At 30.4% G+C, this 22,940-nt stretch overlaps 3 protein-coding genes across 12 annotated transcripts in view; 1 reads left to right on the forward strand and 2 right to left on the reverse strand.

The window, feature by feature from the left end:
• LOC122720392 (transcription factor AP-2-epsilon) overlaps positions 1-8,966 on the reverse strand; it is a 236,919-nt gene extending 227,953 nt beyond the window's left edge. Inside the window, exons 1-6 of one of the 7 annotated variants that reach the window (XM_043947082.1) lie at positions 8,046-8,966; positions 7,592-7,818; positions 7,103-7,497; positions 6,528-6,651; positions 6,355-6,438; positions 4,359-6,046 (exon numbers count right to left, since the gene is read on the reverse strand). The gene's annotated coding sequence lies outside the window, so the exon portion shown is untranslated. Of the gene's footprint in view, positions 1-2,266; positions 4,150-4,229; positions 6,047-6,354; positions 6,439-6,527; positions 6,652-7,102; positions 7,819-8,045 lie in introns of those variants that run through there. The other 6 variants (XM_043947081.1, XR_006347760.1, XR_006347761.1 and 3 more) reach the window with 6 other exon arrangements.
• Positions 8,967-9,127: 161 nt separating this feature from the next.
• LOC122720395 (chymotrypsin-1-like) lies at positions 9,128-11,094 on the forward strand. Its single transcript, XM_043947096.1, has 5 exons — positions 9,128-9,263; positions 9,618-9,768; positions 9,932-10,184; positions 10,332-10,469; positions 10,809-11,094. Exons 1-5 carry the CDS (start codon positions 9,197-9,199, stop codon positions 10,998-11,000), a joined length of 801 nt encoding a protein of 266 aa, XP_043803031.1. The 5' UTR covers positions 9,128-9,196; the 3' UTR covers positions 11,001-11,094.
• Positions 11,095-13,916: 2,822 nt separating this feature from the next.
• LOC122720534 (pleckstrin homology-like domain family B member 1) overlaps positions 13,917-22,940 on the reverse strand; it is a 69,696-nt gene continuing 60,672 nt past the window's right edge. For all 4 annotated transcript variants that reach the window (XM_043947300.1, XM_043947301.1, XM_043947302.1 and 1 more), the window contains 3 exons: positions 16,878-17,045; positions 15,377-15,634; positions 13,917-14,660 (listed from right to left, as the gene is read on the reverse strand). In XM_043947300.1, the coding sequence (XP_043803235.1) occupies positions 14,472-14,660; positions 15,377-15,634; positions 16,878-17,045 (615 nt within the window). In that variant the 3' untranslated portion in view covers positions 13,917-14,471. The remainder of the gene's footprint in view (positions 14,661-15,376; positions 15,635-16,877; positions 17,046-22,940) is intronic.

Below are 22,940 nucleotides of genomic sequence, written 5' to 3' on the forward strand. Positions count from 1 at the left end.
GCTCCGGGTCACGCAATAAAGATAATTGCAGTTTAATCCAGCCTAGGGATCCGAAGCAAGCCGAACGAAGATTATTTCTCTCTCTCGTTTAGAAAGGTTGATCAAACCGTTTCGTGCATACATACGGAAACGGACAATCTGTTGGGAGAAGGAACGAGTAAAAGTAAATGGGAGAGATAATAGAAATACGGGGAAAGAAAGGAAAATTTCCAGTGTGAGAGGAGAGAATTGGGAGCGAGATAGAGTGGAAGGTAGGGGGAGGAGGAAGGAGGAGAAACGCGGGGGAGAGAAAAGAGTGAATCCGTTGGGATCCCCCCAGCCTCCTGGCGTAATTCTGCTGGATGACAAGACGGGGGTTAGAGGACAGGTGCTACTGACGCCTTTGATCTCTTCCGCATTACACGCTGCGGAGTATCGCGCTCAAAAAAGGGAATTATCAAAATATCCTGGCTGGTTGCGCCCACTACGGCAGAAAGAACGGCGATCGATACCCGCTTAGGGTCATATCAACCGTGACGTTCTCTTTGTTCTCCTTCTCGTTCGTCGTTTCGAATCGTTCCTTTCGAATATTTCACCTGTATGTACCTGGCATGTATATTCTTGCCATATATATATATATACATTCGCGAGGCTGCGTCGCGAAATCGCGGAGGAACTCGAAAGATCTTGCTTTGCCGGTGGAAGAAATATATATATATATGTGGATGGAATGTATAAAATTTGGTAAAATTGTATAAATTTACAGTTTCGCCTTAAAGTTTTAGAATATTCAAAACGTTCTAATATAAGTAAGCGACCAAATTACAGTGAAAGAGTATCCGTTATCGGGACAGTGTGAATAACTCTGACTCATGCTCGCGCCACTTCGTTTAATTTATCTTAAAATGCGAGTATATACGTAATTTCCCCGTAGTTTTATTTGCACGTAAGATTATGAAGCGACATTTTAAAGCAAGTTTAAATTTCTCGACAAGGTAAAAATATCGTGAACGAATAAAACGTGAAACAGTTTTTACACGAAACAGTAGCAGAAAATGAAGAAGAAGAAAAGAAACGTAAAGATATCTTTCAATATCTTTTCGAAATTATTAATATTTCCTGTTCCACTCCATGTTCCATTTCTTGCAAACTGTATCATTTTCGAAAATAAATATATCTCGCGATACCAAAACGAGGAACGATTCTTCACGTTCGTTCGAACTCTTATCTTTCGAGAAGGGAAGAAGATCCTCGTGATTCTTACAAGATTTACAGTCTCATCGCCACCAGGAAGCATAAAGCGAACTTATTTATCGATTATCATTTATCATTGGCGAGATCTCGGTGTTTCTCGGTATCGAAATGGCCGAAAATAGCGGCCATTAGGCGTAACTTCGTGGCTATATATACGCGTACGTGGCAATTACGCCAAGGGCCGAAGTGTCTCGAGACGAATTATCGACACCTCGAGCTAAGATTCAACGTCTCGGGTTCCGTGGGCCGCGATGGTCGACGATAATCGGCACATGTCGTTCCCGTGGCTGGCAAAAACTAAGGTTCCCAATGGACTAGCGAAAGCTGTTGACGACAAATCGAGGGTTAAAATACTATCGGTAAATAGCGAGCGGAATGGGGTTGGATGGTAAGGGTGGCGCGTATCAGATGGCACAGGGGGGATTATAACCCTAATTTCGGGTATCCGCGTGACACTCCAGTTTAAATGAAGTAGCATGCTCGCTCCCATGGTCGGCCAATAATCAATCCTCGTTATGCATGGAAAACCCTCGTTATCGTGTCCACAACACGAGAAATTCCTTCGATTGGTCGATCGTCTCTTATAACGATGATAACGAGAATATATGGAGATAAGAAATCGTCGTGAAATTAGCATAGATTTTTTTTTTAATTTTTTATCTTAATCAGTCGTCATAATGATACAGATTGTAATAAGTGAGAAAGAGACGATGAGGATGTTATTTGCTTTTAATCTTTTTTATTCTTTTTATGAATAGAATTGTAAAATCTTTGAAATACGATATGATCCATTGATATGATTGGTGCAAGAAGATAGATAAGCTGTTGTGAAACGCGGAATTGACATATTCTTTTCTAAATTTTTCTTGTTTTTGTGTCAATAAGTGAGTAATAAGAAGTTCTTGATGATAAAAAGTTAAATATTTGATTTATATATTTCTTACTTTTACAAGATAAATAAAAAATGTTTTATTTTATCTATTATTATTATCTTCTATTATAAATCAATATTCGAATCGTTGAAATTTAAAAATCCATTTTCTCAAATCTTTCGAGCAATATATATATATATAATTTGTACAAACTTCAAACATTAAATTATTCTTTAAAATGCTGTAATTTACTTTACAATCATTTCTCCACATTTCAATTGTCTCCACGTTCCAATTTCTTCAACATCGAAGAGTAAAATTCTATGAATCAGTTCGCAATAATCTCTTCTCCAAAACTTCACGCACAAGAAATAAAAATATAATCTAGCCTAGAGCGTGCTAGCAAGGGATAAAATTTTCACGTTCGGGTGTAGGGGGCCATTTCGAAGGAATGCATCTCGCGGTTCCTCTGGAAACGGTTTGCGAGATTGCAGAAGAATTTTGGACGTTCACGAGACGTGATTTATGGAGGACCGAGGTGGAAATAACTTTAACCGCCGTGATCACGGTCATGGTGATTTTATCTAATCAGTGGCGCATTATTATCATGGATTAACGAAAGGCGCGAATTAGCTGGCACAGAAATAACTACTTCGTTGTACAGAATATTTTTTTTATCGTACTTGTCCACCTTTTATCTTTGAACAAATAATCAGAGTTGAAAAAAATCTCGAAAAATAAAACATGGATTGAATTTCGAATATATTGAATATTCAAATTTTTTATTATTATTATTATTATTGTTATTATTATTATTATTATTATTATCGTAATCTTATCCGTATTATTCAAGTTATCAAGATCTTATATCTCTATAGATTCTATATCGTGGATTATAGCTAAGATTACATAGCAAATTTTCTGAGATCATTATCACAAGTGGCATTGATTTATTTAATTAAAATGTATCGAAAGATCGCTGGTAGCTGTAATTGATTTGATAAAGCGAAACAAAAATACAAACGATGACGTTCATATTGAAGAAAATGAAGCTCCACTCCAGTTATCATTATTAATAATTAATTAAAATTCCGTTTCAATAAATGTATCAACAATATGTTTGGATTTTCTTAATATCCAAAACCATCCAAAACAAAGCTATAAAATTATTCCCTCTTTTCTATCGAGCATACGTAATATTTCTCTACCTCTTGATCGTGCATCGTATCCACGCCAAAGGCGGGGAACAATTTCTCGCCTCCATGTTTCCACCTTCCGTGACCAAGTTGGACGACAGACGCACGCTCGATCGTGGGAGAGAAAAAAATGGACGACGCGTCGGCGTTGCCTTTCGACCGAGTTTTTTTCTTACGTATCTACTCACTGCATGCCGCATAGCCCGGAAAGATAATTATAGTTTCTCGATCGACGTAAGAATTTCCGAGATTTCTGCCAGCTAGCCGCCGCGCAGGAAAGTGGTGGTAGTGGTAATATCGTTATAGGGCACGAGTGTGGGCGAGTTGGCCGCCCCTGCAGCAGGGAGAGGAGGGGGTGCTGGGGGCCAAAGTGAAGGGTTCGCCGAAGAAAGATTAGCAGACCGGCCAAGACTTTCGTGTTTCTCGGATCCACCGACCCGACGTAGATCATGATAATTGTGAGAACAATTCATCAGGTAAATTTCACGGTCCCCGGATTCGTGTACCGTGATCTATCCATCGGCCTGGATCTATTAATCACGATATTCGATTGTCGGCCAGCGTGCTCGACTTGCGTCTCAACTTTACCCTTTCGATCGATCCTCGTACGTGTCCTCGTTGCGTAACACTCCTTCTCTTTATGCGAGTATTGCGTAGATACTTCGAGGTTTTTAGAATTATTTCTAGGTAGACTAGCCAATCAGAAAATGATCGTCGTATTTTGATAATTATGAAATAATTATCTTAAATAAAGCTTGTTCTTTTCTTTTCTATATTTCATCGTTAACGAATCATATATATACATTGAATTGCAGAAAGATTTTGAAGTTGAGAAAAGAAGTGATATCCTACATATGACAAATTATGTTAAAATAATTTATTGAAAATATAAGTTTGTAATAAAAAGAACTTCATGGAAGGTACTCACCTATCGTTATACGTGAAATTACGTAATTTTCAATATCAAGAAAATTTTAGGAAATAACTGTTTGAAAGAAGAAAACACACAGTGCAAACTTCTCGTTTTAATCTGAATAATTCATAAAATGAAACTAACCATCGTTTTATAATTTATGATCTTGTGGTGGAAGAACGAATTTGTTTGTTATTCGTCGAGCAACACTCACAACAATTATTTAATATATTCGAAAACGATCTTTGAAATTTCCATAGCCAGCTTTCTCGCGTTGACGTCTTCTTCGCGTTGGATAAATGCTCAATTTGCCGTCAATTTCTACTGGTTGAAATCACTTAGCGACCATAAACGGGGAACAACTGGACGGATAATACGTGTTTCCACTAATAGCAGGTCCTTCAAACGTAAACATAGCTTCTATACGCGAGCAATTATTATGTTATTCTCGAGTAAGTATGTTGGAGTATCTGTGACTGTTTATTGATGAAGTTTCATCATCGACGTCTCAAAATCACGGCCACGATAACGATTATTATCGCTGTTATCGTCGACAGCCAATACAATAATAATAATAATAATAATAATAATCGTGAAACAAGAAATTTCAAATTTAGAGAATTTCCGATGATTTCAAATTATCGTTATCTTTTCCATTTTTAAAACAAACGATAAAAAATATTTAAACACCTTGAATTTCATTTATCTCGAGCAACGTATTAAAAACTCGAAGTTATCATCACTCGAGAGATCCATCTTTCCAAACTTAAAATTTTTCGACATTATCAATTTATACACCTTTCCCTTATTTCTCGAATAATAAACAATAACTGTACAACGAACCAGCACCAACACCTAAAATGGAGCATCATCCCCCATGAAATCCTTTCCCAAACGTTAAATTACTCGATACGACCACTAACCTTTTACCTCAAGCGATCATTTATACTGGCCTCTCTCTCTCTCTCTCTCTCTTTCTTCCGGCATTGTTACTGCGTAATAATTGCGCAAAAAGTTAAAAGTTGGAAGGGGGAGGGGAGCAACACTTTGTCGAGGTGCACAATACTTCTCTCCCGCGGTGCGAAAGGGGTACGAGTCCGCGGTCCTTCGTTGGTGGATCGTGGGAGAGGATCGGCCGCGAAAAACTCGGCCCGCCGATTTGGTCTAAATGTAACCCTAAAAGTTCGAGGCAACCGGCACAAGAATGTATAATTACGAGGCATAAAAATAACCATCGCCCACTCGAAAACACTCGTTGCGGCTGGCCAGTGTGTAACGACGACGGGTCGTCGCACCCACAACTCCAAGATTCCCATCGATCTCTGGACACCGACCGCTCTTCCTTTAGAGGATGTTCGGCAATTTTTCGACGAGTGATTACACCAGTCTGACCCCCCGATTGTAAAAATGTTTGCTTTTAAGTATAAGGCGCGGGGAGTGGACATCGGAGAAAAAGTCGAAGAAACTCTTTCGACCGTTCCTTCGTTTCGTTTCGAGCAAGTTCGAGGAAGAGAGAGCGGGGGCGGAGAGAACAGAGAAACTCTCCGAGAGCCGGCAATCTTCGAAATCGTTTAACTGCATCATGCTCGCGGCCGTGTTTTGCACCTTTTTTTTTTTACGTAGAGAAAGTAGTGGCACAGGGGGTAAGTTTTCCCAGGATTTGGCGAGGTAAGATCGTTAATTGGGAAAGAATCTGTATATAAAATTATTACGATCAGAATGATGAAGGTTTCTTTCTTCGTTATTTAAAAAATATAAATGGATAATAATACTCTGCTACGATATATATTCTTGAACTAATATATCTCCAAAAATTAGGAAGTTATTGGGCACTGCAACAAAAAAACGTAATATAAAAATTATCTTACAATCATTTTAAGAAAAATCGCTAAGATTTTTATGTATAAGTTACGAATTCGAAAAAATCTTTGCGATGTAAAATGTCACACAATTGAATTTAATTAAAAATATGTTTCACGTTTCGAAAAGAGATTATTTCATTAAGAACGTCTTCCTGATTAAGCCGGAAGCGCATCGATGGAAAGTGGAGGGAGGGAGGGAAATCGTTCGGATCACCATCTGTCATGGCGGATCGTTAACTCGGTTATAGCGCGCGCATATCAAATCGTTCATGACGTACCTTAGCACGAAATGGGCAGCGCAGTAATGCGATTTGGATATATGGAGAGTCCTCTGGGATATTACCAGCACAGAGCTTTCTCCCCTGCGATACGATACAAATGATATGCATATGTAAATACGGTGACCGAGCATTACGAATCGGCCTAGCGCCGGGAAATCTGATTTGCAAACCTTTCTACGAATATTCAGAGATGTGCACCATTGCCGCGATAGTGTACTTTTCATCATTTTCCCTTGACAGTGAAAAGTTTTTGCCAAGCAAATGTTTACTTTGTGAAACTCGACTTCAAGTTTCCTGAAACAAAAATAAAATTATATTAATAAAATAAATAAAGTTTGTTTTTAATTGGACAGGACCAATTAATGGTACAATTAAAAAATGGTGAATCTATATGCAGAAAATAAATAATGTGGAAAAAATTCTTTCCATTTGAAGCTTTATTTTCGCATAGAATTATCAATGATAATATCAATGATTCATCGAATATGGCAATAATAAATAAAATATAGATAATATTACTGTAATTGTATTATCCTTATTTTTGATTTTTATTATTGTCTATTTGTATCTTGAAGAATAAAAAATAAAAAATAAAAAAATATTATTATATTTATATACTTACAATTTATATTGTACTTAGAGTTTTAATAGATAAGATTCAAAGTAATGGAAAACAAAAAAAAAAATAAATAAAAATAAAAGACAAATTATAAATATAACTTTATAAATATAAATTTTTAATTACAGATTCACGTTCTTTCATTGCATCATTAATTTAGTCTATCCAAATGTTTTCAAATCCTTCTCAAATCTTTGGAAAATAAACTTCTTTGCGTCGCTCTATAAAAACAATATCTCGATTAAGTAAGAGAAGAAAAGGATCTCCTAGAGGGGAAAAATACTAAGTTTCCTCTGGATTGATCCAGTGACCTCGAAACAACAGTCAAAGAGAAAGGTCCAAGGGAGTTTAGTTTTATCTCACGGACTTTTGCTCTATCAGCGGCGTTCGGATGATCCTGTTAACAGGATCAAGGCTCATGGCGCAGACGAAGGGTTCTTGTTATTCGCAATCGCCTTCTCTGATCCTTAGGGACGCGAAATCCTCCCTCCTGATGAATGCTCAGAGAATTACCAAGAAAGCTAGGATATGTTCATTTGCAGAGTACACAAGGTACGAAATTACTCATCACCGTCATTCTTATTAAAATTTCGTTAATAAAATTAAATTACATACTCATGAGCAATCATGTAGATGATTTTTTTTTTATTTTTTTCATCAAAGTCGATGAGGACGATCAAAATTGTTGATTCATATATTTTATTTATGAATTTTGCAAATTTTTGAGATTATTAATAATTATGAATGATATTCCATATTAACATTCACTTTGTTTATTTGTTATCCATCGAAATTAACTTTTTTGCACTACAATTTTGATACTGAAATATCGATTCGATTATCTGAAACATATTGCGTAAAAAAAAATTTTTTTAGATCTAGATTATCTCAAAGCCACTTCTCGAGTTAATATTAATAAAAACGGTAACCAGAATTAAAATACGAGATTGATCAAGAACGATATCTAACTTCAATATTGTAATTTCAACGAAACAACGAAACAACCGTCTTGAATATCTTTCTCGTAATAATACGCGTTATATATATATATATATATAGATATATATACCTGTAAGACATCGCAGACTTTTAGCCCTCGTCCCAAAGTACCAACCCTCAGCCCTTCCCGCCGTACTAATGATTTGCAAACATCGTCCCTCCTCTCGTTTCGCTCATTACAAAGTTTTTGCTTGGCGTGTTGCGCACGAACAAGACAACCATCTTCCAGAAGTTTGGAAAGAATTATAAGATAAAATTGGAGAATCTCGGTTTTTCTTTCAATTTTCATTCCTTGGATAAGAAAACATCGACGATTGTAGTTAATAATTTTTTTTTTTTTAATTTAAAAACGAAATAATAAACGTAAAAAGTATCTCGTATGATCATTTCCTTTACTTTTTGTTACTTTTCGTTCATTTTTATGATTACTTATACAAACGAAACTCTATATTCGTCATTAGTCCTGAAGAATTGGACGAATATAGAGATTTTCAATAAGAATTAACGAAAAATGGAATAATCGATTCTCAGCCTCGAATCGAAGATCAAATAAATAAGATTTTAAATAGAAATTTAATTTTTGATGATGATTGCGTATCATGCAGTAAGAAATTTTTTTTAACGACGAATATTAGATTTGATAAACGAATATAGAGATTTATTTAAACGAAAAAAATATTTAGAAATCATATTCAGGAATTCTTTTTTTATCAAGGGTAACGTCAATTAAATTTCTATTTTATGTGCTGTTCGAGTGTCTGTTAATATCTAAATTAAACAATTGATAGGATGTACGTACAATTGATAAAAGGCAATAATTAAAAGATTAAAGATATATCGGTTGAAATTCAATTGATTGATACGTTATATTATCAATTGAAATTTTCTCAATATCTATTGAAGAAATATCAATCGAATTCCGATATATGCGATTATATATCCGTTTTATTAAATTAATTGTTTCCCCTTTTTGATATAGTAGGAAAAAGAATGGAAAAAAGAGAGTATTAATCTATAATACTGATAAAACATATACGATAATGATTGTCTTTATCAAATCATCATTATTACTCAAAGTTATTGAAATTTTTTCAAACGTCATTCACTCTAATTGCGTTTATATACGGTCATTGATAAGAATCTAATTTTGTTTATCCTTATCGATATGATATACCCTCTCAGAGTGTATAAAGCGACTGAATCAATATACTTTTTGTTATTATGGTTTTTACCAACATGAATGCTCTAAGTGTGGTACTTGTATTCTGCCTTGCAGTCACTGCATATGGTAAGTAAGCATTGAATTTAAATCACGTATTCTATTTTATATACTTGTATCCTTTTCTTTAAATATACGTAGAATTCTTTGTATTTATTAAATAAATCAAAGTTAACCGATTTAACCGATTGACAAATAGTGTTTAATTAATAATATAAATAAAAATCAATGAAAAGTGAATAAAAGTTCGTGCAATTGAATCTCTTAGAAATTTGAATAATTTGTTTTTTACTGACACTAAATGAGATTTTTATCTTGATTGATTTTTACTTTCTCGAAACTTTGTCACGTGATTAAATAAAATTTTACGCATGGAGTTCACGTGAAATTTTAAGAAACTATACTATAATTTTATTGGAATAGGCTTCCCTGAAAGTAAAATTGTTGGTGGAAAAGATGCTCCAGTTGGTAAGTTCCCCTACCAAGTATCTCTGAGGAAGAATAAAAATCATTTTTGCGGTGGATCCATCATCGATTCGCGTACCATTCTCACAGCAGCACATTGTGTTGAGGGGTAAGTTTCACTGAAACACAATATAATAACGAATAATAAATTTCTATTATAAATTTATTATTATCCTTAAATAGAATTTTACTTAACTCGAATAAAATTAGAATCTCTCGCTGATAAATGCTAATAAATGCTGATAAATCAATGAAACACATTTGTTCTACAGATTGAGTAATTTGAATGGTATCACTGTCCAAGCTGGAACAAATCAACTCAACTCAGGTGGAGTATCTTACTTGCCGCAGAAAGTGGTTGCCCATAGCGGTTTCAACTCGCTCAGTCTCGTTAACGACATTGCTTTGATTCGTCTGAATCAAGATATCTCATTCAACAATTTGATCCAACCGATCAAATTGGCTTCGGGTAGCAATACTTATGAAGGATCATCCTGCATCCTGTCCGGTTGGGGAACTACTAGAGTAAGTGAAAAGATTATTAGTTATTTATTTTGTAAGGATTAACATTTTTATTTCTATTCTATTATTCTATTATTAATTCGTTATTTTAATCGTTTAATCATATGAAACTCGTATAAAAATATCGTTCAACATATATTCCAATTACAGCTAAATGGAAATGTGCCAAATAATTTGCAATACATTAACCTGCTTATCGAGAAACAATCAGAATGCAAGAAAATTCACTGGAGAGTACAATCTTCTCATATCTGCACATTCACGAAATACGGAGAAGGTGCTTGCCACGTGAGTATAATTATTACGTTTTATGTACATATATTTTTTTTACAATATATATATATATATATATATATATATATATATATATATAGTTTTTCTATTATTAATATTAAATTAAATTATATACCATAAATTATATATTTTTCATTCTGAGACTCCATTCATTCTTCTTATTTCAATTTTTATAATTGAAGTCAAGTTAAAGCTTCAAAAATTATTAGAAAAACACTTAGCTTTATAGATGATATAATATAATAGAGCTCTTATTGAATATTCGATTATTTATAATTCAAACTTCGGTTCGAGCTTTTGATTTATAATTATTTTTTTTCTTTCAAATTTCAGGGTGATTCTGGTGGTCCTCTCGTTGTCAATAATGTACAAGTCGGTATCGTTTCCTTTGGACAACCTTGTGCTGTAGGAACACCTGACGTATACACAAGAGTATCTTCTTTCGCATCATGGATCCAACAACATAAATCTTTTCTCACAGAGGAAAAGGGTGAAGCACCAGCAGACGGTTTCTACATTTCTTAAATATAATTTATCGATCATTGATAATTGAAAGTTGATCAAAAAATCATCTTCCATTATCAATTATTGTATATAATAAAAATTGTATATAATTAAATGTCATTAATTTTGTGATATACAATAAAATATAATTATTTTTTTTTAATATTTTATAAAATAAAATTAATTCTGCTCAATAAAGTTTTTAATGTATTAATTATATTATTTTTTATATGTATATAATAAGGAATATTCATCTATAAATATTATTAATATAATTATTAATATTATAATATAATTAGATATTCTCAAATATTGTTATTCAAAAAAAGATAGAAAAAGAAGATAAGTAATAGAAATGAATTATTATTTAAATATGATAATTTTATATGAATAGAACTTATATATATATTTTTTTATAAAGTTGGTATTTGAGAACAATCTAATTATACCGCGTATTCTTCATAGTAGTGACATCTATCAATGGCATAAAGAATTATTCGATCTGTTTCTATACTTTATATCATTCAATTATATTAAAAATCAATTTACACACGATTAATATTATAAATAGATTAAATTACCAAATTATAAGAAGAATTTATGATTAAATTTAGGACAGATCATATAATCCCTGTTATGATTTTTATAATATATATGATATTATTGATTCAGAAAAGAATGAAATAGTAATATTATGTATCTGCATTATTATTCTTATTTCATAAGCAATATTATCCATATTTAATATTATTCTAAAAGTACTTATAAATAATCTTATTTATTTAATTATATTTTATCATATAACATTTTTCTATGAATCACCAGTTACATATACTTCTATTTAAAATAATCCATCTAATTAAATTAACCTTAATTTTACCTATAATAATACTTATAATAATTATAAATAAGTATTATATTTCATATGGATAAAGAAAATGCGAAAAAAGAAGCCTAACTTCAGATACCTAACTTTGACTAGAATAAAAAAATACGTACTTACTTATTAAAAAATAAAAACTTCATTATTTAAAACGAACGAGTTTAGAAATGACAGCACTACTTTGAAAGAAACAAGGAGAGCAAATAATGAAAGAAGGATAGAGATAGAGTAAAAATAATGCAATCAACGCCATCTTCAGAGCCGCAAATGAAACACAAGAAAAAGGATAGTAAATAATAAGTAAAGGATAGAGATAGAATAAAAATACTGCAATCAGCGCCATCTTCAGAGTGCCGCAAATGAAACACAAAAAAAAAGGATAGCAAATAATAAGTAAAGGATAGAGATAGATATAAAGGTACTTGTGGCGCCATCTATTGAGTATTAAAGATATTATTTTACAAACAAGATAAAGTAGAGTAAGAATTTTATATCAGCGCCATCTCTTGAATATTTTAGAAAACTATTTTTGCTTTTAGAGATGGCGCTGATATTAAATTCTTATTCTACCTTATCCTCATTTCAAAGTAATATTTCTAATACTCAAGAGATGGCGCCACAAGTACGTTTATACCTATCTCTATCCTTTACTTATTATTTTCTATCCTTTCTTTTTGTGTTTCATTTGCGGCACTCTGAAGATGGCGCTGATTGCAGTATTTTTATTCTATCTCTATCCTTTACTTATTATTTACTATCCTTTTTTTTGTGTTTCATTTGCGGCTCTGAAGATGGCGCTGGTTGTAGTATTTTTACTCTATTTCTATCCTTGTCTCACTATTTACTTTCCTTGTCTTTATCGATGCTAATAGCTAGTTTTTAAAGAAATCGAAACTTTTTTAGAAATTAAAAAGAATTAAAATATTCATAACTGTGTATTTTGCTTCTATTGTACAGGATAACTTATTTCTAAAATACTCAGGTATTTATTCATTTGTTAATAAGGTAAATAGTTTATTAATAAGGAGCACTTTAATTTTTTTCATAAATGTAACCAAAAATATTATACGTATAATACGTATTATACGTAATACAATTTATAATTTATTTTAATGCAATAATATAACCTTTTGCAAAATTATTTAATGACATATGTAATGATAATCAAATCAAATATATAATAATAATATTTCTAACAGTCAATGATATACAAAATAGAAAAATTATAAATATCCATAAACTATTTCAATCAATTACAATTTTTTTTGTGTTCAAATAATTATTTACATACACATAATGTGTTAAAATTGAGATATTCAGTGATCTATAATTAACTATAGATATATCATTAACTACAGATTCCTTGATTTAAAGTTTAGGGCAGTTGATCAATAATTTTATGAAACATTATGAATATATTTCTAAATTATAAATTTGACAAAATTTTTATATTTATAAAATTCTTTTTAATATTTATTAAGATATGTTAATTTATACAATATGGTATATTCAGACTTATTTATTCATTAAAAAGTTACTTTCAATTGTATATTTAATTGTATATTAAGGAATATTTATAATTTGTGTATTATGAATAGATATGGATACTTAAATATTTATTATTGTGCTAATGAAAATTAATATGACATGTATGTAAGAAAACTTTGTTACTTAATAAAAAAAAAACATGAAAAATTCTATGATCATTTTTATGATTGAAAGATCAATATGTAAATATTAAAGTTATGAAAAACTATGTATGAATATATCATTTAAAAAATTCCTTTATACAAACAACACAATAGATTTTGTATTTCATATAATCCTTGGTATTAAGCAATATCAAGATATTTATTGAAAATATCAAAGTAAATATAAAATGGGACATATATTTACAATTTCTTAGGGATTTTATTTTTTTGATTTATATCAGAATATATGTTGAACTATTGTTGAAAACTTTCTTTTTCAAATGTTAGATCACTAATTCATTATTCTTGAAGTATCTATGCTGGAAGACTAGATTAAAGATGTCTACAAAATTTAACAATAAATTCTATCAAATTTATTTATTTCATTTAAATAAAATCAAGTTGTGATTAGCCTACACTTCAATAATTAATGTCTCATTATGATGTAATTCATTAATCATTAATACCATCGATTTTTTAATGAGTTTACATAAATCATTATTAATTAAATTTCATTATTGAATATATATAAATTATTTATCAATTCATTCTTTTTTATAATAATCATCATCATTCATTTTAAGACATCAAATTTTAAGTTAAAAAGCTCACTATCATCGTCTATTTAACTATTGTTTCCAATATTCATTTTTTTTAGCTGCTCAAAATGAGCAATCTAGCACCAATGTGATTATTAATTTCCTTTATAAGATTCGAAAGATTTTTATGTATTTAATATACAAGTCAAATCCAGCTCGAAAGTATAGGCAGTCGTGGTTCCCTTCGTAACAAATCTTGTCTTTAAATAGTCACGAAGCGTTTTCTGAACCTACAGGCTACAGGTAAAGAATCACTCCATCATGCGATTCCCGAGAGTAAAACGAATCTCGATCAGAAACGTGAGAAACGAACAGCTTATCAGATACCATGATCAAATTCGTGATATCCCTCGGCACCGGTGAAGACGACGTCCACCCAAACTCTCATAGCCTCAGGACTTGGCGCCATTAAATGATATAGTCTAGTTGACGTTTTGATGATGAAAGTCAGTGATGGCTGCGGTGAGCGTACGGTATTCATGTGATCCACATAAACTTCTTCAATCGACTAAACATAAAAAAGTATCTTGTGTTGTGTTTATTTGTATAAAATTTTAAACTTAATATTTGAATTTTAATTTAACATAAAATTGTTGTATTGCAGCAGTGTATATATATATATATATATATATAAAGAATATTTTATGCAAAATTAATTTGAAGGTTATGTTTAATGTATAATTTTTTGGCACACATTATAAAAAATAAAAGAGGTATGTAAAAAATTAAATAATAAATGTAAAAAATTAAAAAAAGGAATTAAATTAAGAAAATAGTAAAAATATTTAAAAATAAATTTCTTAGGATTCCAAAATTTTATCCAATTTTATTCAAAAATATGTTTAATATACTCTTGATCGTAATACGATCGATATTTTAATTTATTTAAATTTCTAATATAATATAATTTATAATTTTATTAATTATTTCTATCTTATTTTTAAATTTATTTTTAAATGATTTTAATTCTTATTTTTCCTTCATCACTAATTACATGTATTTTTACGAATACAAGCTTCATTTAACCCATTTAACTCTTTAATCTAAATGATTGTAAGTAGCATTAATTGTAAGATATTAGATATCACAAAAATTTCTGTTTTTTTCTTGGAAAAGAATTTGATATTATATTTATTCGTTATTTCATGTTCATTGCTTTTTCTATATTTAAACAAATTTTTTATTTATAAAAAACGTGATATTTCAATATTTTATATATTGTACCTGAAAGTAGATCACTCCGCGTGCCTTTCTTGACGTGCTATCGCTGTAATAAGACAGTGTCTTTCTTTTTCGATCAAAGACAAACCATCGTTTGTTCCAATGATGGAACTTTTTGCTCATTTTCGACAGGTAACCACTGCAACTGGTCGTATCAACCGTAACATCGTGTATCAGGGGTAACTGGTGCCCGGCAGTCTCGATATGATGTCTCAGGTCCAGGGACTCCGACTTGATGGGAAGGTATCTTGTGAGCGGCCTCTGCATCCATAAATCATTGAATTTACAAACCGTGAAACGAACTGTCAAGTTAAACGATATAACACATTGTTACGCGTCCAAACATGCGGAAATAGAACTTAAAATCATGAATATTCTGATACAATATCGTTCAAAAGTATTTAAATGCGTTAACTTATTTTTTTATCGAATATAATTACGTCAAATTAATTACTTTAGGTGAAAGAACTGTTTTTTATTTTCCATTTGACAAATATGATGAAATGGATTTTAATTTATCATGAATTTATTATTTATTTTCTGATTATAATTTTGAAGATATAAATCGGATAGAAAAATTCAAAATTAAAAAAAAAAAGTAATAAAGAAAGCCTATTTTAGGAAGATATTGTCATTTTTGACAAAAAATAGATTTTTAATAATTCAATATGTATTTATTATTCTTTGGTAAAAATATATATATTTTATAATGACAAAATGTAAAAAATTGTGAAACAAATTTTCTGTCATTATCTAAACAGTTTGTATAATTAGTTTTAGTTGACGAGATTTAAAAAATTGCCAATGTATTTCAATGACAGATATATATTATAAAATAGCAGTGTTTGATATTTTTTACAGATATTAACTTTCGTTTTCACGTAGATCTATAAAAGTTAACAATTATTTATCTGATTTCATGAAATAGATATTTAATATTATTTAACAAAAATTTTAAATTTATTAAATTAGATTGATGAAATATATAAATTTAAAATAAATATAGATTAAAATATATTTTTATAATAGGAATACTATTTGAATAAATTAATTTTATAATGATTTCATAGGAATATAATGATATCTTACATAATGCAAATTTACACATGTTGTAAAATTACTTCTGTAATGATTTCTATCTCTTAGTTTATCTTGACAAGCATCATTAATTGGAAAAATTATTGACACACTTTAAATGTCCCTCAACATGTCATTTATGATCAATGACGTAGTCTATTCTGAACCTTTTTATTCATCAACATCATTATTGTTTGACATATTTGCAATGCATGGATAATTTATCATAAATATATTTTAGATATTGCTTTTTAAATGCTCTTTAAATGATAAAAAACTAGAAATAAAATATTTATACAATTTCAAAATAAAAAAAAATTGTTTGAATTATTGTGAAGATTTAATTTAAATTTTTCAGTATAGTTTTTAAAAAATTAAATTTAAAATTGAATATAAATTAAAAAAGAAAGTAAAGAAATATATTCACCTGCAGTTTTGCCTTTTCACGATGTTTGACTGGTTGCAGCAGTGGTCCAAGAGTATCTAGTTCACTAGAAGTTTGAGAAAGAGGGCGACTTCCGTTTCCGTCGATGATTCCCCCACTGTTATTGCTAAGTCTCTCGCCTTCCATTGATGTCCTTCGATCGTCTCTCATCTGTAATGCAAATAAAGGTTATATATTGAATTAAAAATTAATTTTCATATTTATATATTCGCAATATTATTATAATTCAATCTATTATTCTTAGAATAAAAAATATCTTTAATGAAACACTCAAATATCATAATCAATCATCTTAAAATCACTACTTAATCTAATATGATATAATCTACATATTTCTACATGTTTATTCTTCTAATTTTCGACATAATTTTTATTTGAATTATTTTTAAAGAAATATGATATCAATATAATATCATTTAAGAAACCTATCAAACAAAATCAATTCAATTCACTCTATAAATTATAAGTACATATCACTTGTTGACTTGAATAAGTTCAACACATTGATTCTTGCTCAAAGAATCAAATAAAATCTTTTCAGTATTTAAACAATCATTTCATTCACAAGCAAACATCGAAATCGAAACTTCTTATAAACAGGAAAGAAAAGAGAAAAAAAAAAAAAAATAAAAGAATCGAATTCTTTCTAGATCCGAGCAGAGATGCATTATATATACACATTACTCGATCTCTAAGCCACGGTTATATTTATAAATCCCAAATCGAGGAAAGTATGCGTGCAAGCCACACCTGTTTATTCTGTTCTTTCAGAAAAAAGAAAAAGAAAAAAATCTTGTCTTTTTCAAAATCGAAAATAGAGAAAAATTTTCAAAGATATAATTTATTTCGATCGCTACAAGAGAGCAAAGGAAATTAAAGGGAAAAACTTCGCCTCCTCCATATTTCTTCTTCTCGTTTCGAAGTTCACGACTCAATGTCGTGACAAAGTTTCGAAGTTTCTTCGCGGTCTGGTAAATTTTCATTTCGTGGCAAGAAACGACAGGAATTAATGGATTGCTGGAAATAACTCGAACAGAGGCTCGTCGGCCTGCAGCGAGCTGTTAAGCACGTTTAACGAGAAAAATTTGTGCAACGGAGCGGGACAACGGAGAGGAAAGAAGGGAAGGGATGGAAAAAGAATAGCGTGTGGGTGAGAAACTCATTGCCTTTTGTCTTCCTTCTTCCATTTGTTAAAAAGGGTCCTATGAACCGTTTTGTCTCGCTGGAACGCGCAACCCTTTTAAAAATACACGCGTCACGCGACTAATAGACAAGGGATAGAATAGATTTTAAATGAGTTTTTAGTGAAATCAAAGTTTGAATAGAGTAGTTATCCTATTTTATTCTAACATTTTTATTATTTATATGTTTTATTTATTTATTTAATCACATCAATTTATAGATCATTAATTTTAACATATTATATTGAATTTGATATTAAATTCTATCGTTATTCATATGGAATTATCTTTAGAAGAATGTAAAAATTGTGGATCACGCCATTGTCATTTTTAATCTAAAAATATAAGATCTACTATTATACCTCAAATATTGCCGCTTTGCATCTATCACTATTTTTATCATCGACTAACATAACAGTTTTATTATTCGAGCCTCATAAATTTTCTAAACAGTGTAATTTTTCATTCTTTTATCCCATGTTATACAATACTAATGGAGAACATTGTTCAATTCTCATATAAAACATTTTCAAATCGAGAAAAGAAAAAAAGCAAAATTGTATATTAAAATAGTCGTACATTAAAAATGATAAAAGACAATTGAAGAGATTAGATATATGAATAACTTTTTGACTATGACTTGTCCATTAGTAAAGCGTAGTATATAGCCGAGGATATTTATTTATCTCCCAATTTTATATTTTACAATCAAAAAACAAGAAAGAAAAAATAATTAAATACAGAATATTTCATTTAAATATAAAATACTAAATTAAAGCTTGTAAAGGATATAAAAGCTATATCTTCTCTCTTAATTCATTAATATATAAATTTATAAATAAGTTTAATAAATAGAAATTAAAGATGAAAATTGCTTTTACAATCATATGCAATGTTTTATATCCTTTCATTGAAAAAATAAAAAAATATCTATATATGATATAGCGATCATCATCTATATATTCACATCAATAGCAAAATTATATGACAGAAATGAAAAAAAAAAAATTCAATAAAAATATTCTACTTATCACTTACTCTTCGCCTACGAACGTGTTTCTTCTTGTTTCTGTTCTTCATATAACTCATCCACATCAAAGACATTTTCAATATAAATTTATACTACTATTCCCAAACGAAAAAAAAAAAAAAAAAACGAGATAACAGAAATAAATATACTAATTACAAAACGAAATATCTATCATCCAATACCCAACAAGACTGCAACTCGTCCAATGATTCTTAATCAATATTAATATTCAATTTTCTTCTCGATTTATCAGAAGAAATAAACTTATTAGAAAATAAACTTGATTTTCAAATGATAAAAATTAAGTATCTTCACTTTGAATGTGACCAAACGTGCAGAGCGTATTCGAAACTGGATGAACGACAGTGAGGAACTGATGTCCGCGTACCAGCGTTCACCAGGCTGGTACGCGGGTTAAAACGTGATGTCTCCCTCCCCTTTTGCACGAAATCTTTTTCTGCGCACGGGAAATCGGTGTGGCTCATTCATGAGCAAAATTGTACGTGGCAACCACCGGTGACCACGCTTGGTGTTTCAACAAAACGGAAGACAGAGTCGTTTTTCTGCGTAGCATTTGAGGAATCTGCGTCACTAGCCTTTTATATTCCAGTCTTTTTTTTTTATATCGAGCATGAAAAAATTTCCAATGAGGGATCACAGGGTTGCGTAAGCAACGGTGAAAATTTTCGAATTGTTCATTTGTTTTTTTTTTCTTCCTCTTTCTTTTTCTTTCGAAGATTGAAAGATGTTTGGAATATGAATTGCATTGGAATGGATGGAAGATACGAGTGAATCATCGATGTACGATTTTATTGTTTGAAAGTGATCAATGAAAAAATCGTTTGCTCGTATTGAAGTTGACATTTGTAAAATTACATGTTGTTTTCTTTGATTTTAATCTTGAAGAAAGAATGTTTCCAGTATATTTATATTAATAACTATGTTATAAAAGAAAATTTCATCTCATCTGTCAATATAGAATTTTCCATGTTATAATATGAGAATAAATAATACAATATCTCTTCTGAAAATAATTCAATCAAATCTCAAACATTTACACTGTTCTTTATCAGTTGTGTCTTCTTCTCTTTTAAAAAAATCAATTCGATGAGTTTATTAAATTTTATTTCTACCGATGATCGAATCCCATTACGGAAACTGGTCGATTTTGCAACCTTTGCGCATCGAGTCCTAGATATGCAACTATCGTCGCGAAAATAAAACGGGTGACGACGAAAACATGTGCCCCAGAATGTGCGGATATTTGTGAAATACACGTTTGAAGGTTCGTGTTTCTCTTTTCGCTATTATAAATCAAGCATCGTGAAAGACACGATCCCTACATGAAAACGCAGCATGTGGAGCAAGAATCGTTTAATGAAAACCACGAAATGACTCGGTCCAAAAATTTAATTTCAGTTTTACGGGGGAAAAAATGTAAACGAAAACGTATCTCGATTGTGTAAAATTTTAAAATAATTGTTTGTAAATTTTCTGCGGGACAAGAATGTAATGTGTATTTTGAAAATTCCTCAAAGTTATTTTTCTTTTTTTTTTTTTATTTTCGTGAAATAAAAATATGAAGATGTAAGAATAAAAAAAATGGAAAATTGTGGAGTAATATTTCGTAGCACTTTAAAGAAATATCTTGGATAAGTGAAATGAAATAAATTTTGTAACTGTTTTTGAATAATCCTTTGAATTTACGATTTTGTTTTTGTATATTATTATTTTTGTAGAAGAAGTTAATAATAATTTAATAATAAATAATGGAAACAGAAAAAGGATTTCCTAAGGATAAAATTTCAATACATAACATTATTGATTGAATAAAGGAAATCAAGAAAATATTTTTTCGAAGAATATGCGCCAAAAAATAATTTTTAATACTATATTAATACCATATATTAATGATAAAAATATAAATACAGATACAGATAACGATAATTGATTAGATATTATATAACTATAAAGAATGAATGTTATTTATTATTTTTATACTTATTGATAATAAACGATAATAAACGATATGATACGTAAAATATTTACAAATTTCTCAATATTATTGAAAGAAAGTTTTATCAAACCTTGCATAACAATACACTACGATTTTATACAAAATAATTTAATATACTTCGATTACACGGATATCCCTAAATAAATTTCATAAATATCGCAACAAAAATGTTTAACAACAAGAACTGATCAATTTCCGTACCGAAACGTTTCGAGTCACCCGGTATACAGACATTTGGAATCATAATCAAGCTGCACATCGTTCCTTCATCTAAGAAAAATCTCGAATCGCTCGATAACCTCGTTGAAAAACAAATGCATCCTCTGTTCATAATAAGAGACGCGTTTCCATCGTCGGTAAAAAGGGAAAAGGCGGTCATCACACTCGAGAGAATATCGGCTCGTTCGCGGAACACGAGGAGAGGCATGATCGACGATCGTCGACCAAAGACCGTATAATTATTCGAGGAAGCGATCCACGCTATTCTTTATGGTCGGCCATAAACTTTCCTTTTTTTTTTTTTTCTTTTTTTTTCCCTTGCAAACAAGTAGGCGAGACGAATTATTCCTCGTCGCGTCGTTAAGGGAGAAAAATAGCAGCGAGTCGCGCGACTCGTTGCAATCGTGACGATTTCGAATGCCTAGGAGGAACTGCGTTTTCCACGAATCATCGCAACGCGTCATCCCAAGTTTACGAAGCTTTTTGAAAATATGAATGCGCGTTTAGGGAGAGCAGATGTGTGGATCACGTGGGCATTGATTTGTGCAAAAGAGATCCTTTGATGTTTGACAAGCTTCGGTATTTCCTCGTGGACGATCGATAAATTGCGCGGTGCTCGAAATGTATGAACATGTTGGATGAAATTTATCGAGGTTTCAGCGAAGATCCGTGTTGAAGAGAGAAATTTCTAATGGATCGTTTAATTGGATGGAATACCATTGGTTCTCATGGTTGACGTTTACAACGAGAACCGATGAAATTGAAGAATTGAAAATTATGATCGACGAGGGTTTATCTTTTTTTTTTTTTTTTGAATATTAGTCGTTTAAAGAGGAAGAATGAGAAGAATAATGTTCAGAATAATCGAAAAATGAGCTTCTATTATGAAGGATGTTATTCTGACGATATTTTTTTCTTTCCTTTTGAAAAACGTTTAAAATTTAATAAAGAAGACTCAAGATAATAATATATTAAATGGAATAAATTTTGTTAAAAAATTATTGAAATGTTTACAAAAGCAGCTAATATAATTTTAACAAAAGTAAAAAAAAAAAAAATTTACATCGTAGTCATATTAGTAAGAATTGTTTAAAAGTATTCAATTAACATATACAAGAGTAAGAAATGAAGTCGAAAATTTCATGGATCCTCTTTAAAGATATATTACAAATTCCTGATGAAATGAGTTTCATATATTAAAGATCTTGATGTGCGGATAATTTAAGATTCGTCTTCATCTCGTTAAAAGACATAAAGCTACTCCTCAACCCCGGATGAAATCATTGAATCCGTTAAGCACAATGGTCGCCGGTTGTAATTACTGAAATTAAATTTTGTTTAAGTGAATAGTTTGAAACGATTGACTGAGTTACGATGTAGTTACTTAATTATTTCCAATCTTTTAACTTTTTTTTGGAATATAAAATTTATTTATTGTTGATATTTTCTTTTAAATAATTAAATATATTTAAATAAGAAAGAGAAAAAAACAAATAATAATAAATAATAATAGTTTGAAAACATTATTCTTCAAATTTTCAAGAAAATATCATTACAAAATATCATTACAAATAAATAAACAAATAAACAACTTATTA

The sequence above is a fragment of the Apis laboriosa genome, unplaced genomic scaffold (genome assembly GCF_014066325.1).
Source record: "Apis laboriosa isolate Shangri-la unplaced genomic scaffold, ASM1406632v1 scaffold12_cov154, whole genome shotgun sequence".
Taxonomy (NCBI): Eukaryota; Metazoa; Arthropoda; class Insecta; order Hymenoptera; family Apidae; genus Apis; species Apis laboriosa.